General features: G+C 52.0%; 4 protein-coding genes across 4 annotated transcripts; 1 reads left to right on the plus strand and 3 right to left on the minus strand.

Annotated features, from left to right (window-relative positions):
* Positions 1-580: 580 nt before the first annotated feature.
* On the minus strand, positions 581-1,840 carry BKA67DRAFT_535438 (uncharacterized protein; the record flags this gene model as incomplete). Its single annotated transcript, XM_046100015.1, has 2 exons — positions 581-1,780; positions 1,838-1,840. The coding sequence occupies 2 exons, from the start codon at positions 1,838-1,840 to the stop codon at positions 581-583; spliced, it is 1,203 nt and encodes a 400-aa protein (XP_045958370.1).
* An 807-nt stretch (positions 1,841-2,647) lies between these two features.
* Positions 2,648-3,544, plus strand: BKA67DRAFT_658427 (uncharacterized protein; the record flags this gene model as incomplete). The annotated part of the gene is made up of 3 exons (XM_046107273.1): positions 2,648-2,706; positions 2,783-3,191; positions 3,260-3,544. 3 exons carry the CDS (start codon positions 2,648-2,650, stop codon positions 3,542-3,544), a joined length of 753 nt encoding a protein of 250 aa, XP_045958371.1.
* A 438-nt stretch (positions 3,545-3,982) lies between these two features.
* BKA67DRAFT_270019 (tRNA-dihydrouridine synthase C) lies at positions 3,983-6,256 on the minus strand. Its single transcript, XM_046095877.1, has 2 exons — positions 5,820-6,256; positions 3,983-5,667 (listed from the first exon to the last, which is right to left on the minus strand). Exons 1-2 carry the CDS (start codon positions 5,985-5,987, stop codon positions 4,066-4,068), a joined length of 1,770 nt encoding a protein of 589 aa, XP_045958372.1. The 5' UTR covers positions 5,988-6,256; the 3' UTR covers positions 3,983-4,065.
* A 1,624-nt stretch (positions 6,257-7,880) lies between these two features.
* Positions 7,881-11,131, minus strand: BKA67DRAFT_269954 (uncharacterized protein). Its single transcript, XM_046095876.1, has 5 exons — positions 10,959-11,131; positions 9,575-10,797; positions 8,527-9,493; positions 8,061-8,452; positions 7,881-8,002 (listed from the first exon to the last, which is right to left on the minus strand). Exons 2-5 carry the CDS (start codon positions 10,643-10,645, stop codon positions 7,955-7,957), a joined length of 2,478 nt encoding a protein of 825 aa, XP_045958373.1. The 5' UTR covers positions 10,646-10,797; positions 10,959-11,131; the 3' UTR covers positions 7,881-7,954.
* Between the last annotated feature and the right edge of the window lie 5,354 nt (positions 11,132-16,485).

Raw genomic sequence — 16,485 nt, forward strand, 5'->3', positions numbered from 1 at the left:
TATTCATATATGCCATTCGGGTCAATTGGCAATGAGGGTGATCGACACTGTGCACTTCGGAATCTAGATTCCAGCATCATTTAGGCGTTCAGGGGCGTAAACACATACCACAACGATCGTATTCAGAGGAGATAGGCCACCAAAACTTGTACCTCGATGAAACAAATTAAGATAAAACAAACTAGAATCTTCAAATGGACAAGAAGCACACAGCTACAACTCCGGACATGCGAATGATAAATTTGAGATACCTGTGATACTAATGCCATGAAAGCGAATAGAAAGAATAGGAAGAAAAGTTCCAAAAAGATTTTGTAAAAAAAAAAAACCCCCCTTTTTTAATTAGACAATGAGGTCGTGGCGAGGAGCATGCATGACATGACGTCCTATTGCGATATAAGCATATCGCAAAGACTTGAAACCCATCATAAATAACTACAGTCCGAGTGCCCAGAATATCGTAGAACGTATTAGGACGATAATTTATGAGGTATACTTGGCTTGGCCGCTCAATTGGTCACTGACCGCGGTAGGGCGTAATCGAAATAAACAAGGGACCACGCTGGCGAGCCGTATTCCTCTAGTTCTTCTTCTTCTCCTCCTTCGTCGCCCCGTCCCCACTCTCCAGCACATCATTGTCCCGGTTCCAGAGCAGCGCGGCCACAGCAGCATGCGGTCCGCCCACTGCAAACCAGAACCCGGCCCCGGCCAGTGCGTCGACGAGGCCGGCGCTCTTCGCCGCCGTCCGGTGCAGGTACAGCGCCCAGAGCAGGAACGGCACCGCGCCGACGTAGATGTCGTACTGCAGGAACTGCGTCGCCAGGTGCGACCTCTCGAGGCTCGTGTAGGCCGTGGGGTCGACACTGAACTGGTGCGCGCTCAGGGGCCAGGAGGGCGGGACGAAGATGTTGGCGAGGGTGCCGCGCTCGACGAACGGCCGGAGGAGGGCGGGCGCGTGGGCTGCGAGCAGGGAGCGGAGAGGGCCGGGCAGGACGGACAGCACCGCGATAGGCAAGTGGCCGACGGCCGCGAGGAGCAGCGCGAACTTGTAGACGGACGACGGACCGGGCGTCTTGTTGCCCGGCCCAGGCGTGCGGTTCTGACCCAGGCGCAGGAGGGGCAGGAGGAGCGCGTTCCACAGCGGGAAGACCTGCCAGATCGCGTGCCAGGTGTAGTGCGCCGACGCGCTCAGCCCGGGGACCTTCATCATCACGGTCGGCACGACGAAGGCGAGCACTACCGATATGGGGATGAGAGCCGCGTCCCACGGGTTGCGGGGCTCGAGCGCCTTCTTGGCCGTCGCGCCGTCGGCGCTCTGGAGCTTCGCGACAGGCGAGGTGAGCAGATGCAGCACGAGCCAGATGGGCAGGGAGACGGTCCAGGTGAGGTTCTGCATGAAGAAGCCCAGGATGGGGGCGTAGCTGACGACGCGCCCGCTGTTCCCCGCCCGCAGGCTCTCGAGTAGCATGAGGGTCCAGCCGGCGGCGAACTGCGACATGCCCCAGACGAAGACCAGGAGGTTCTCCGGCGGCACGTCGCCGTCGATGGCCGCCGAGAAGAAGGCGACGAGGGTGCTGAGCTGGCGATCGACTCTGCTGATGCCGGTATACGACCGCTTGAATGGTTCCGGGGCCCCGACGAGGGCGGACCGTGAGCCCGTCAGCACGTCTCTCAGGACGGCGCCGAGGCCGTTTTTACCCAGGGCGCCGAGTGTTGCGTAGCCGCCAAAGGCACTGAGAGCCAGGAAGAGTGGAATAAGGGCATACTTGCCATATGGTGCCTGGTATAGATTTAGCAGATGGTCTAAGTGGTCCCTCTAGTGACTACGGTTGCTGACCATGATTGCGGATCGCAGCTACGTATAGCGTGCAGCAGTTTGTTTCTGTACTAGTCTAGCTGGACTTCAAGACGACTGTTCCCCTAGTCTTAATGGAACGCTCCCAAGTTAATGCATGCAAGATTGGCGCGCCGAGGACAGTCCTGTCGGAAGATGTTCACAGTAGGAAAATTTGCTTTTTTTCCCACTTTCATATTAGACAAAGTTCTTCAGGTAGCTAACCTAGGAGACGTGCAACCCCTGCTACCAGGATGTAAGCTGATTGTGGGGCCGTCGTTGTAGCATGGGCCCAATCACTGATGATAGTCCATCATATTATGTATACTTCAATCTACAATTTTATATGAGAGCTATCGTCACATCTTCATAAAAAAAATTGTTTTGCAGGTGAGATTTTATCATAAGACATCATATGAGATGGCAAAATTGGCCCATGGTCGTACTCTACATTCCGCTGCCGACAGGTCCCGTTTCCAAAGCATGTCTCTGAAGACCTCTAGAGTCTGCTGCACTATGATGCAGTCGTTAGCTGTCGAGGTGCAATCATGATACCCCAATAGGCTATTGTCGGCACAACTACCATACCTCGTGGAAATCCCGTTCTAGTCACGGACACCCAACGGCTGTCACTACGCACGACGGGTTCTCCGAAGATAAGAGCACCGTCTCGCGTCGGAACAGCTTCCCCACTGCTGCAAGTCGTCGGAGGTTAACTGCTTATACCCACGCCCTCCAAAAGGCAAACCATATTTACATAGTCGAGGTGTCCTCAAATCTAGTTTCGGTACAAATCCAGTACCACGACTCATCATGTCAGGCAGGTTCACAGGCAAAGTCTTCCTCATCACAGGTGCGGCAAGCGGCATCGGGTAAGAAGCAATGCTACGAGTCAACCTACAGGGTGCCTGTCCGCGCCACTAGCTTCTATACTGACGCCTCTCACAGCCGCGCGACGGCAATCAAGCTCGCTGGCGAGGGCGGTTCGCTCTCCCTCTGCGACATCAACGAAGGCGCGCTGTCAGGAGTGTTGAAAGACCTCCCGTCGACAAGCACGGCAGGGAAGCATGCCGTGTTCCGATGTGATGTCGGCTCGAGCACGCGGGTCGAGGCCGCCGTTCAGCACACCCTATCGGAGCTCGGCAAGATCGACTTCGTGTTCAACTGTGCCGGAGTCAACCCCACGGCTCTCGCGATCACAGATACCACGGACGAGTACTTTGACACACTGATCAACACAAATCTCCGGGGGCCCTACAATGTCACCAGAGCAGCAGTGCCCCATCTCAAGTCAGGTGCCGCGATTGTCAATGTCTCGAGTCAGGCCGGCCTGAGGGCCACGAACGGTTTCTCGATTGTAGGTCTACCCTAGTCCCCCCCGATTCGCGGCCGACCAGCTGCTCATGTAGACATCGCTTTTTACAGTACTGTGCGACCAAGTTTGGCGTCGTCGGCTTCACCAAGGCCATGGCGCTTGAGCTGGGACCGCGGGGGATACGAGTGAACGCGGTGGCGCCGGGCCCCATCGACACGCCGACCATGGCGGGGAACGTGGCGGGAGGCGATGCGAACGAGAAGCTCGTAGCTGAAATCCCGCTGAGGCGGCTTGGGCAGCCGGAGGAGGTGGCCGACGTCGTCGCGTTCCTGTTTAGCGACGAGAGCCGGTACATGAACGGCAGTATTGTAGAGATAACTGGAGGCTCGAGGTAGTAAACTGAAGTCAGGTCTGCCCCTGGCACGACTCGGGTTCAGTGCGCCATGCTTTTGGTAATCCGAAACTAGAGCTGCCAGGCGGCTTCTCTTATACCCTTGGTGCTATCTCTACCTCTATCGCCAGAAAAATATCGAACGCATGTGTCTGGCGTGAAAGTCCATGCCACTTGGCTTTCCAGGCGGAACTTGGCAAGCATCTGACTGTGAGGCGACTCCCAGAACTTTGGCGGTTCGAGACTTAGTCAAAAAGAACAATGATACCATAAACTTAATGTTCTGCGCCTCCGAATGGATGAATTCCACACGGGCTGGCTCCGCTGAGTGGATTAGTGAGCCCGGTGTGCTTCGTTGAAATTTCATTCATAGCTCCGGGTTGTAGTTGACTAATCGTTCATGGGGTTTATATGATTTCCAAGTACCCAAAGCTATCGACACACTTGTAATTCGCATCAAGGCTAAGAATGAATTTTTACTGTTTTTTACTAATGTGAGTTTCGTCGTTTACATTCGTGCCTAGCTCATCCACAAACCAAGGCATCATCGACGAGTCCCTTCTGGTTCTCATCCATCACGGGCTCCTTGATCCCGTTTGTGCCGTCTGGTATGGGTAGCTCTTGCGCGATGCCGCCACCTTGGCTCTTGGTCTTTTCCAATTCGGCCTGTTCCTGCTCCATCTTCTTCTTGTCCTTCTTGCTCAGACTCAGGGCACCCTTGGCCATGGCCTCAGCCGGGAGCGGCCTCACGATCGGCTGAGCAACCCACCACGCCCTCTTGCATGCCTTCACCGTGGCCACGGAGCTCTCGGGGTCGTACCCCAGCTCCGCTCCATCGGCATTCCCGTTAGTCTGTGCCTCAACGGGCGCTGACTTGATCTCGAGCTTGTGCTCCTCGAGGCTCTTCCCGCCCGTCTTCTCGTACTCAATGAGGCCTTCGGCAACTCTTTTTTCAACAAGCTGAAGCACGTGCTCGAAAGCTGGTACGTCGCCAGGCCGTGCTTTGGCGAGGGCATCGCGGATGTCCACGTTTTTCGCGACAAAATGCCTTAGTAGGTGGAACAAGTGAGGTCGCATGGCCAGCAGGTTCGGATCACAGCACTGCTTGGGCTTTTGTTTAGGGCCGTCCGCCTTGATCTTCCTCTTCTTCTTTTGGGGACCTTCCTCCTCTTGCTCTTCTTCAGCCCTGGCCGGTTGCAGCCAGCTCTCGTCGTCGCCAACCACGAACAGGGGCCTCCTTGCCGGCGGAGCTGTCTGCAAGACATATTGATATGTGATATCCATGTACCGCCTGAAGACGGCATCGACCCGGTAACCGCCTTTATCGTCTTTGCCGCGCCAGTATTCCCGAGTTTCTGTTCCAGGATCTGGCAATGCGGCAAAGATGGAGGGATCACTCAGGTTGCCCTCGGCGCTCATGACGGCGTCGGCTCCCGTGGCCTCCAGGCACTTCTCAACATCACCGGGCTGGAGAATATTGCCATTCGCGAAGATGACCGTCTCAGCCGGGAGGTTCTCCCTCAGATAGCGAATATAGCTCCAGTCAGCGACGCCAGTCAGGTGGCCTTTCTGCTCTCTCCTCCGACCGTGTACTGTGATGATGCTGGCGCCAGCCGACAGGACATTCTTAGCATATGCAAGTGTCTGCTCTTTGTTCTCGAGAATCCTGATCTTGGCCGTGACTGGTATCGATAGGTTCAGGTGCAAAGTGTTGACCAGCCTGTAGATGAGATCTTGATCTTCCTGCAGGAAAGCACCGTAGTGGCCCTTCCTCGCAATGCCTTGGGGACAGCCGAGGTTCAGATCTACGGCGTCGCAGTAAGGGGCAGCATGTTGGGCCGCAGCTAACAGATGATCGGGTTCGTTGGCGCAGAACTGCACGAAAAGAGGTCGATCGATTGAAGGGTTTCCATCCAGCCATGGCGTCGTGTCGGCAGACGGCTTGGACTCGGGCTCGGGGTCGGACTCGCCTTTCTTGGCTGGTGGCAGGGGTCGGATTGCTTGAAAGTGCGTCTGCCTGTACTTGTCGACTTCCTCGAAGAGTCGGGCATGGAACATGGGAGTGTAAGCCAGCAGCTTTGAGTTCTCTGCTGGTGTCATGAAGGAGCGGGTAAGCATGCGCCAAGCCTGTTGTCGTGAGAGGGTTCCATCAGCATAACGTCATTTCGCACGTGTAAAAGGCGGCCATGAAGCATGCAAATGCACTCAAGGTCCTTAAGATTCGGGGTGCAATGGAGTTTTCCATTTCCATTTTTCTTCTTCTTTCTTTTTCATCTTACAAATTCAGATTGGTCGACCATGGGAGCAACCACAAACTTGGGGCTCCCTATGCTCTCGTAAAATGCCCGTCCATGAAGCTTTGGTTTGACTGTCGTGGTGGCAGCCGTGGCCGCCACAGCCTCAGCAGCAACTGGCGCTGTCGCAGTGGTGGAATGGGGGGAAGCCATGCCGGCGTAGCCTCTCCGAACCAGAAATCTCCAGGGCGGAGACTTCCCACGTCCGAAAAACCCTCTTCGCGCGACCTCCAGCGTGTTTGTCGTTGGGACTTTGTCCTCGTTGCGTTGCGTCTTTACCGATGGTCAACCCGCGCTCAAGTCCGTCCTCTTCGGTGTCGCAAATCAAATCTCCAAATAATTTCAAAAGTTTTGGCAAGGGTCCCCGATAAGAGAGCGGAGACAGACTCCAAGGAAAAAGAAAAGAAAAGAAAAAGGGGGGGGCAGGTGTGCGGATTCGTAGCCTTGCATAATCCAAATAGAAGGCTGACTGTGGCAAAAGCCGGTCGCATCACGATCGTATTTGTTGATTGGCTACCGCGGCAGCAAAGAGCTCTACTCGCCGATCCGTATGTAGCGTACCCCTCTACCGAGTAGGTTAACTTACTAAGTATTCCACATCGTCAAATGGCTTCCAAGCTTTCAATCTGGCGGGCCCATTGGAAATTTGAGGTCGGGTCCCCTTTTTCTGCCGCTCGGCCGGGCCCCCCATTTCATTCTACTTGTACTGGGTGCTTTGTTATATTGCCACCAGTTCGCAAGCCGGCCCTTTCGCTACTGGGATGCATTTCACATACTTCCGTAGAGTGTGTAGAAGGATGAACAGTGATGAGGATATCAGCAGCTCCCTTTCCGAAAGCGACAGCTTCTGTTCCAAGAGGAACGTCCCCCCCTCCCCACATGTGGATGGATTGCGTAACCCGACAAGGTTGCATGACAAGAGTGTTCACTGTTCCCCGTCTCCCCTCTCCAGTGGGTGACGTCCGACTACACCTCGTATCTGGCGAGGCATGTACTGGTACAAGTGGCATCAGCGTTCGAGAGATCTGATGACGACCCGCACTGCACGCTGTACTCTTAATGGACACGCCTATCTTGGCGCCGTTGACCCTCGGTAAGCAGCTTTCGAGGGCAGGCTTTTTTTTTTTTTTTAAATTCTTACGCCGGCCCAGAGGTTATTCACCTCTTTTCTGGTTACCGTGAAGTTTAGCTACCCGTCTCCCGAACCTCCGTAGTTGACGTGTCCCAGGCCCATGTGGAGGCGCGCTTGTTAAATTTACACGAGCATGTTTCGCGGCCGGTGCATCACAATGTAGACAATCCTAGAGTCTAGCCATTGCAATTTCAGCGATACTTATGTGCTTGATTGCGGAGTGCAAGTTTCCTCTCTTTCAATGCTATGTATTATCCCTGCTATTTCATCCCAGAATGCGTACGTCTTGGAAAGAATTACCCGGCCTGCCAGAAAGAGCCCAAATGAAAGACCACATCTTGTCCCTTGTACAAATACACCACGCTTTGCACTGTCTAATCGTCTTGGTGTGACTGATAGAATGCGAACCCTAGAACACATAAAACGACGTATTCGCTCTATTTGTCTGCTGTTTAGATATTCGTGGTTCTAAGCTCCTGAATGGCTGTTTTCTGGCTGCGAGGCTACCTTAGTAGTCCCGCTCGCCTGCGTGTGCATGCTTCGCTTCCAGCAACACCGCATGAACTTAAACCCCTCATGAGCCGCCATACGCTCTGCAAAAGCCCCTCCTTCTTGAGAGGCGTCGGACGCATGTGCTCAAGGCAAAGGTTGCAATTAGATAATGACACCATCCGTCCGGACGACGAAGCCGAAATGAGAAGCCTAGTCCGCCCATCATTGCGTGTTGACCCAGCAAGACGGTCATTCGACGTCTTTCGAAGGTGTCGAGGGATTGGTGTAAAAGTGAATGGCACGCTGAGATCGACCAGCATCCATTTATTGAGATGGGTTTGTGCGTAAAAACGAATGAAAACGCCCTTGACACCTTACTATGCTGACCTGGTCCAACGCCATAGAAAAGAATAGCCGAAACACAAAATTGACAGATAACAATGCTGTAGTCGGAAATGAGTAGGCTGAGTAAGATTTGCGCTTGAAATGCTTGTCATCAGAAAAAGTGCGTATAAATCTTCGACGTTTCGTGTACCTCCATCTCCTGCAAGATACATGTCAGTGAGTGCACCACGCTTCCGAGGATATTCGGTGGCACCTACCATTTTAAAGCTATTCAATTCCTCCTTGATTTGCTGAGCCAACATTGGTGTCAGACGATTGCAAGTGGCAATCTCTCCTCTTCTGTCGTATTCTTGGGGGGGCCATGTATCATGGAATATGATACGCGGGCTGAAGGTAGCGTTACGCTTGGCCAGGCCGGCCGAAGGCGTCCCTGGAGCGCTCTTGGTATCCTGGCGAAGCTTCAGCGCCGACATGAAGTAGTCCTCGTTCCCTATCGTGACAGATCCGTTGGTTTTGTGGCCGGATACATCTTCGCCAGGGGTGCTGGGCGCACTAGAATATGGCGAGTCGGAAACGTTGGGAATCATTGGGAGTTCGAAAACAGGACCTTTACCAGTCTGTGGAGATGGGCTGGGCGAGTTGCTGCGAGCTACGAATGCGAGTCAGATGGGTTGCCGCGAAATAGTGGGGACTAGAAACAAAAAGACTTACTCTTGAGAATGCCTTTTCTGATGGCGCCGAGGACTTCGGCTCGTTCCCTTTCCCCTCCAACGATGCTCTTGCGAGCATTCGAGTCGTCAGACTTCAGGCTGTCAGTGTGCACAACATCCATCGCATCCATGGAATTTCTTTCCAAACGAGGGAACCCAGATGCTCCTTGCTGCTGAGTAAGATCGGCGTTTGAGTTGACATTAACTCTCTCCCTTTCTGCCTCGACTGTGATCATCGAGACCGCTGCCTGACTGGCTTCAGGGGCTACGACTTCTCCGATTGATGTTCCGTGGAGAGACTTGGGCCGGAATAAGCCCACTAGAGATCGACCGCCCTTCTTCATGCCCTTGCCCATTTTTCGGAGCATAATAGACGCCGAGGACGCCGTGGAAGAAATGGACAAGTTATCGGTCGATCCAGCAAAGATCTTGGTACCCGAGTAGATTTGGCTTCCAAGACCACTAGCCTCCTGCTTCTGAGCTATCCGAGCGTGCTCTTGTTCGAACAAGTCATCAACATCGGGTTCTTTCTGCAGCCTTCCTGAAACATTGTGGCCTGACTTGTTTCCTTCCGCCGCATCTGCAGCCTTCTTGAAATCAGCCGCGCTGCCAAAAGAGAAAGCCCGGCGAAGTCGCGAGGATTTGCTCTTGGATTTGGCACCCTTTTCGTTCAGAGCGGCAAGGTGCTGAGCAGCAGGGCTGGTTGCCGCTGGTACGGCAGAGCCATGTGATGAGCCGGGAGCCTTGCTCGGCGGCGGCATGGCGGCACTACCCGAGGCGGGCTTTACTGCTTCCTCCGATGCCATGGTCGCCGGCTTAGACAACGGCGATGGGTTGACGACCCGCTTCGCAGCATCAGAGGACGAGCCCCTAGGCGGAATGGTGACCAACTTGGGAGCACTGCTGGGCTTTTCCTCTGTGTTCGCCGCAGAGGCGGGGCTAGTTGTGGAGGCCGTTGCATTCGAGTTTCGATTGGCAGACTAGAACGCAATCAGTACAGTAATGAGAAAAGAGGGCCAAGAGCTGATTGGACAATGCAGTTGTTGGGCGGTTGCACTTACCGAAGACGGTCGAGAATTGCTGCTCCTGCTTGACACTAGACTTTCAGAGCTGCCATTTCGGGCCTGGGCGGCGGCCGTATTATTTGGTGACAGAGATGACGCAGGAACAGGCACAACTCGAGTTGTTCTAGTATTCTTGTCGGGTATGTTGAACTTTTGGCCACGCAAAGCTGCCTCGGTTTGTTGTTTGAACTCTTGTGGCGTCAAAGGGTTAGTAAATTCAGAAGAATCGATTGAGTGCATGCTACGCCGGCGAAACCTCCTCAATTCCTCCTCAGTTGGTTGTCTCTGAATCACCATATCGTCTGCCGCCATCCCAGGCATATAGCCGTAAAGACTATGCGGCCTCGAGGGTAGTGTTGCCGAGTTCCTCGGAAGTGACATCTTTTGTCCAATGGCGCGAGGGTTGTATAGGTGAACGACCGTCGCCATGCCGGAGCCAGAGGGCATCGCTGATCCTGCACCCGAGGTCGAACTTTGAGAACTGGACGAGGAATCGGCGACTGTTACCCGGGGCGCCGCCCGCCGGTATCTTTCAGGCGCAGCTTTTCCGCTGGCAACCTGAGCAAACGTCGGCTGGCCCGCCGACATGCCCTGCTGTCTTGTGCCCGACGGCAGCGCGGAATCGTCGCGCGTCATGCCTTGCACAGCGACCTTGGCAGTAGTCGGCACATTGGTCATGGAAGCATGCGTCTGATATTGTGGTCGGGCAATTGTGTTGGAACCTGTGCCCAATGTCTGTGTCGTAGGTAGACTAGGAGTGGAAGTCGTTCTCAACGCTCCATATGGCTGCCATTGGCCAGGATTACCAAGTGCAGGAGTAGACGTGAACGCATAGGGCTGGACTGGGCCCGTAGCAGAGATGCCCCGATAGCTTGTCTGGCCTCCTAAGCCGTACGAGCCGTTATTCCGTTGATTCTGCGAATTTGAGGCATACTGCTGGCTGGCCCCTGATTGGGAATGTGGGTGCGAATGGCCCGGCATGGCTCCCCCTGATGATGAGCTTGGTCTCGTCTGGAGCATAGTCACTGTTCCGTTTTGTTGAGGAAACGATTGAACCACAGCAGCCATGGTCGTGCACCGCGGGCTTGTTCAGAGAAATGTACCAGAACCGGCACTCCAAAAGGATGTGAAACTCGTCCTCAGTAAACCCGAAACTGCGTTACTTGACTCCAAATATGTCAAAATGATCGTCGCGTATTGGCTAAGAGGGAAAGTCTGGGCTGATACTGGGAACAAGACGTGTTAGTTTTCTCGAGACATGACAGCAATTATTAGACAGAACAGCGCAACACCAAGACAAGGTTTGCTACACTGATGTAGATGCAAGGCTCAGGTGTGACCAAATCATGCGTGGATGTTACAACGAAAACCAAGTGCACACCTTTTTCTTATCTTTTCTTCTTCTTCTTGTTTCTTGGGACGGCTCTCTGATATCTCTTGGTTGTTATCAGATTCGATTAATTGCCTGATGGAAGCTCAACCAAGAACGAGTCGAGATGCGAGACGAGAGGAAATTACTGGGAAGCGACCCGGTGATATCGTGTTGTTATGATGGTTGCGAATCGAAGGACGCCTGCGACCGGAAGGGGTGAAAAACGAATGGCGGACTTTTGGCACGGAAGCCTCTACTGCTACCGTAGATGACCTGTCTTTCGGATGGAGCGTCGAGTGTTTCTCACGACGACCAAGGAATGGACTGTACTGGGCGGACGAGGGAAAAGATTCGAGGTTCGGGGTCGGGATAATTCAGGTGTCACGAAGGGACACACTGAACGATGGTGGAGTTTTGCCTAGAGTGACATGGGAGGCAAAGTTGAGCGAACAACTGCCGTCCGAGCTTTTCTCGTTTTCTTTTTTTGGATGGAAAGAAAAACAAGATTATGGTGTTTTTGGCTTTTCTGATTGATGTATTGCCGTCTCGGAATGGTGTTGTAGAGAGAGAGGGAGGGAGAGAAAAAAAAGGTCTGAGACAAGAACACCCAACGGGACTCAAGCAACAAATGGAAAGGGGGGAAAGGCGTGGAGTAGGGAGTAGATAGATAGAGAGCTGCTGGTCTGCTGTGCTGTGCTCTGCTCTGCCTCTGCTTCTGCCTCTGCTACTGCTACTGCTACTGCTCAACGGAAGGGGTCCCCTAAGGAGCTGCTGTGGAAATAATAATAATAATAAAAAAAGGGAGCGGGCCCTTCGAAACGTCCAACAGCCTGGAGAATTAAAGGAAGGGGGAGCCGCGAGGGTATGTACTGGTACTAACTTAAGAAACAAGGGCAATCGAAGACAGGAAAGGGAAAAGGGAAAGGGCTGAGAAAACGATAGTGACGATGACGGCAACTGGTAGGAGAAGAATTTCCAAAAGTGTCAATCTAATAAAGTAAAGTCAAAAGTGATTTTCTGGAAGAGGATGAGAAGGCAGAGGTCAAAGGTCTCGTCGATAATCGAGTGGTGCACGCGAGAGAATTGACTTGACTTGACTTGAATCTACCTAACTCACCCTTACTCCATACAGATTGCGGATCATGGCATGAGGCCTGGCTTCCTCCAAAAAACCCCAATGGGAGCACGAGAGGAGGACCCAGGACCCGTGGAAATCGAAATGGAGCATCCACACTCAGTCTTGGGAGGGATTAGCACACACAGTAGGACACGATCCACAGCCGTTCTGGGGGCACCAAAAGAGAGCCGCTATCTCCTAGCACGCCTAGCGTCCCACTGCGCCTGCTGGGGCCCTTGCCAGTTGCCTAGAGGCTCCTGAACGCGCTAACTCGTAGCTGCTTAGGCTTCATCAGATCACTGGAGATAGCAGTCAAGCGGCAACAACAACGGCACCGCCAGATTGGCCAGAGCCATCACCAGCTGCAGGGAACATCGCGTCTGGCACCATGTATGCAATGCAGTTTGGCTCAGGTACCGCGACTTTGTCTTTTGCAGTCTGGTGCTTGCTAAAAACCCAAGCTTCTCATTCTCATCGTCGTGTCTCAAGCTTGTTCAAGGTCCTCGCGGCAGCACTCCGCGTACTATGCCTCGTTCAGTCATGTGCCCCCCATTTGGCCTTCCACACACTCGTGGAATGTCAACAAACTCGTATGGTTCAAGCTGGTCCGCTATTGGACACATCGAAACGGTGGCGGTCGACAGGCATTGATCACTCTCGCGCTAGACAAGCACTGAGCAAGGGGGTTTACGCGGCGGCATGATCAATTGCGATGCATTTCATTTCGCTGCTACGGTACCACTCCCTAGAGCTTCAATTTGTTTGTAAGGGGGAAAAAATAACATTTAAAAGGAAATATTGGTTCATATATCAAACCCAGTAACGGAATACAATAGCTCGTCATCCTGACCTTTCTCGGCCCCCGGTTTATGTTAACCTGACAGCAAGGCACCTATATTGCTGAGAACAAAGTCCAATTATGTATCCTTGTCAGCACCTTCGTGTTGCTACAGTATGTATGTAGCGATGGACCTCCCCAGGTTTGCACAGCTCTGCGCGCAGAGAGCTCCATGACGTTTGCTTGGGCCATCAAACACTTCAATTGGCACCAATTTCAGACTTTGCTGGCCGACAGCTCAAGCTCCATTACTTTTAAACGGCTTCGGAAGCTTCCAAAAGCCCGACGGATTGCCGAATTTTTCGTCATTTTTGACGTGGACGACCGATTCAAACAACTAATAACAACGGGCCATAACGCGGCTCGCTGAAATGTCGATTAAGCGATCGCTTAGGCTGGTGAGTGATGAAAGACAAAATACACCAGGTATGTGCCTAGCACCCTGTGCACGGAGTATCGAAAAGCAATTCAACACTGCTCTCTGCGATAAAAACGTTAAGCTCGGAGCTTTGTATTGAAAGGGGCTACAGTGCTGCACAATCCAGGACCCCCGTCATTATTCGCCCTGTTACTGCAGCAATTCAGGATAGTCAAGAGCCATACGAAGTCGCGAACGCTTCGATTCGTCCTGTGCGCCGGTGCCTTTCGGAGCTTCTGCAGGTTATGTGCAGGTGCTAATCTGATGTAACGCATGCCTGGCCACTAATATGCGTCGTTGCGAAGCTATTCTAGAAAGAACTTCGAACGCGATTCGAGGAATTTATTCGTGAACGCAGGCACTGATCTAACAACAATTGCTTGGTATACTACTGAGTGGTCTTTAGTAAACCAGGTACATGTCCGTACGCCGATTATGAACGACTAAAATTTGACTAACGTACGGTAACGTTGATGCACCCCGTTTTGCGAATGCAACTCTACCGCTCTTTTACCAAGCTTGGGCGTGTAAGCGCAACACAAGCCAAATCGTGAGCCGTGAGGCTATCTGAGCTGTCATTATCAAACTCAATCTCAATATTCTGCGACTTGCATGTCGAATCGTGATGCACATTTTGCTTGTTTATGTCATATCCCGTTGTGCGCCTCTCTGACTCCGGTTAACGGATACCCCGCAAGGGTCTCCCCAGTTTTCTATATTGCGAGCAGATCTGATGCCTCTATCGTCGACGACGGTAAGTGATCGACAACGGCTGGTTCATGTCGTTGACGACGTTCGTGGAGATGGAATGATTGCAGTACCAAGCTATCAGAATCGGGCTGCCACCAATAGGATGACACAGATGATTTACTGCTCCGCTTTCTATAGCTAGCACCGTACGCTGTCTATTGGTTGAGGTTTATCCTTCGCTAACCATTGATGTTCTCACACAACTGACAGTATTTCGAAGGTAATCATTTAACCTAGGATTTTGAGTCGCTTGACGATCGTTGTAATACCCTGGCTTGGAACAGGGGTTACCGGAAACCTGGACCGACCCTGGAGTCGAACGGTACTTTCGACGCCGGCAACTGACCTCGTCTTAAGAGCTCACTTGCTCGGCAAGGGAGCAACTACATAGTCGATCGACTCGACTATGTTGACTGATTCCCTTGTTCGGAAAGCTGATATGCAATTTGATTTGGGGGACAAGAGCCACGTTTGGTGACAACTTCGTGTCTCTCGGAATTTACCATCCTGCCTGTATAGTAAACGTGGCAGGTAAGTCGCGTTTCTGAACTTTGAACTCTACCTGCATGAGCTTGTTAACCACACGCGTTCCTTTTTCCTCTCCTTCTGCAGAGTTGCATCGTGCATGTGAAGTCACCTCCCGTGGCTTCGCTTTCTCATTTGTTGTTGGCTTACAGGCATCTCTATCTATAGTGAACGCTGCCTCGTCATGTCTGAATATGCTATCTGGGATGACATCAAATTTGTGAGCGACTGTTATTGGAGCAATTGTGTTTGGGGTAACTATGGTATGTCAAAGTGGCCAATGGCTGAAATTGAGATGATTACCCATCAATATATATCCCCGCTCCGCCAGGGCTACCCCTGACAACTTGAAGATTCATCTTCTGAAGTATAGTGCTAATTTATGCAAACCTCAACATATTGCATCAAAGCTGATAATCACCCTGTTCATTTCCAGACATTCACTTAATGGACATAATGGAACGAATCTTGGTGTGATGATATCTCCCGATAATCTTGGAGATCATTTGGGTTTGACCTTTGTGTTTACTTCATGAGCGTTCGATGGTTGGGTTGGGTTGTCAGCTTTTGCCCAAAGTTAAAAGCCATGCCTACGATACAATTTTGTATCCCTGCTACTCCAACATCTGGGAAAGCACCTATCCATACCCGCCGTCACGTCACGTCACGAAGCAGGATTTAACTTTTGATGCTACTATCGCACAAAGAACTTAGTGTAGCGTGACTATTATTGACTTTCTTCAAAGGGCAGCTAAAGCTCGACCATATTTGCGGAATATTATGTATGATATGCTGAATAAAGAGTTTTCTGCTTTTCGCGATCAAGGATATTGCCATTCAGAATCTTCACATTGTCTGTTCTAGGCCGTAGAGGGGGGTTTTTTTTTTTTTTTTTTTTGGTATCGTTTGAGAAACCATTCACTTTCTAATATAAACCGCCAGAGCAAGATACTGCCTTCCGAGACATGATTAGATATGTAGAATCAAGTAATTTGGGTGAATATAGCAGCATCGAGAAACGCAGCGGGGTTGAGGTAGCCCACGTCAGGAACCCACGAACTAAAGGCGAAGTAAATTGGCCACGAGCTCTGTGATTCGGCGCGCGTTCATCTTCAATGCTATAGCCGAAGAATCCTGATGTCAATGCGAACGAGCGAAAGAGGGTTTGTTCTTACTGAGCTAAACACGTTACCATGCGGAGCTTCTGGGAACAATCGGTCCTTGTGCTTTGTCCCAATGAAACCAAACAACTTCACCGCCTCGAAGCCATTAGAGAACAGCTCGAGTCTGCCGCCCGACACCGAAAAATGTTTGGTGTATGCTGTACACCCACAGTGCATCTCTGCTTGCGCCCGGTGAGACCATTCCTGCACGAGCGGCCGGCTCTTTTCCAGCAAGGACCAAGTCCCTTTGTGACATAATCAGACGCACTCGTCCCTGTAGGACAAGACTTGACACCACGAAGCTACAGATTATTGAAGACCTGTAAGCACGACAAAAGCTAGATAGGCTCGTTAGTCTCAGTAAGTCGTATGCCTCGGCTAGGTACTTCAAACGCAGCACTTATGTCATTTCAAAGACATACGCGGCAAAACGAGTCATGCTATCAGGCACCAGGTACGATCGGGAGATCTACCGCGGCTGCGTAGGGCCCGTCTCGCGGTCGCCATTGTTCATAGCTGTGTGTTCTAGTTTTCCCGCTTTGCTGAACGATCAATAGACTGGGCTTATCTAATCATTCGGCAGTATACTCTCTTTCAATACGACACCCATTAGGGAGCTGAATTTCTTTTAGCCATTTTCAGCCGAGCTCGGACAGTACAAGATGTGTCTTAATGCGAGGAGAGTATACTGAGCTTGGAAAGTGAGTTTACCAACTGACTTCCTG

This window comes from Truncatella angustata (genome assembly GCF_020726525.1).
Source record: "Truncatella angustata strain MPI-SDFR-AT-0073 chromosome Unknown BKA67scaffold_4, whole genome shotgun sequence".
NCBI classification, from domain to species: domain Eukaryota; kingdom Fungi; phylum Ascomycota; class Sordariomycetes; order Amphisphaeriales; family Sporocadaceae; genus Truncatella; species Truncatella angustata.

Bases quoted from the DNA above. Each gene is read 5' to 3' on its own strand.
- BKA67DRAFT_270019 (XM_046095877.1), bottom strand. From the start codon at position 5,987: ATGGCTTCCCCCCATTCCACCACTGCGACAGCGCCAGTTGCTGCTGAG. The intron at 5,668-5,819 runs GTAAGATGAAAA...TCACGACAACAG, and splicing joins TGGTCGACCAATCTGAATTT to GCTTGGCGCATGCTTACCCG.
- BKA67DRAFT_269954 (XM_046095876.1), bottom strand. From the start codon at position 10,645: ATGGCTGCTGTGGTTCAATCGTTTCCTCAACAAAACGGAACAGTGACT. The intron at 9,494-9,574 runs GTAAGTGCAACC...ATTGCGTTCTAG, and splicing joins GCAATTCTCGACCGTCTTCG to TCTGCCAATCGAAACTCGAA. The intron at 8,453-8,526 runs GCATTCTCAAGA...TCGCATTCGTAG, and splicing joins CCTCGGCGCCATCAGAAAAG to CTCGCAGCAACTCGCCCAGC.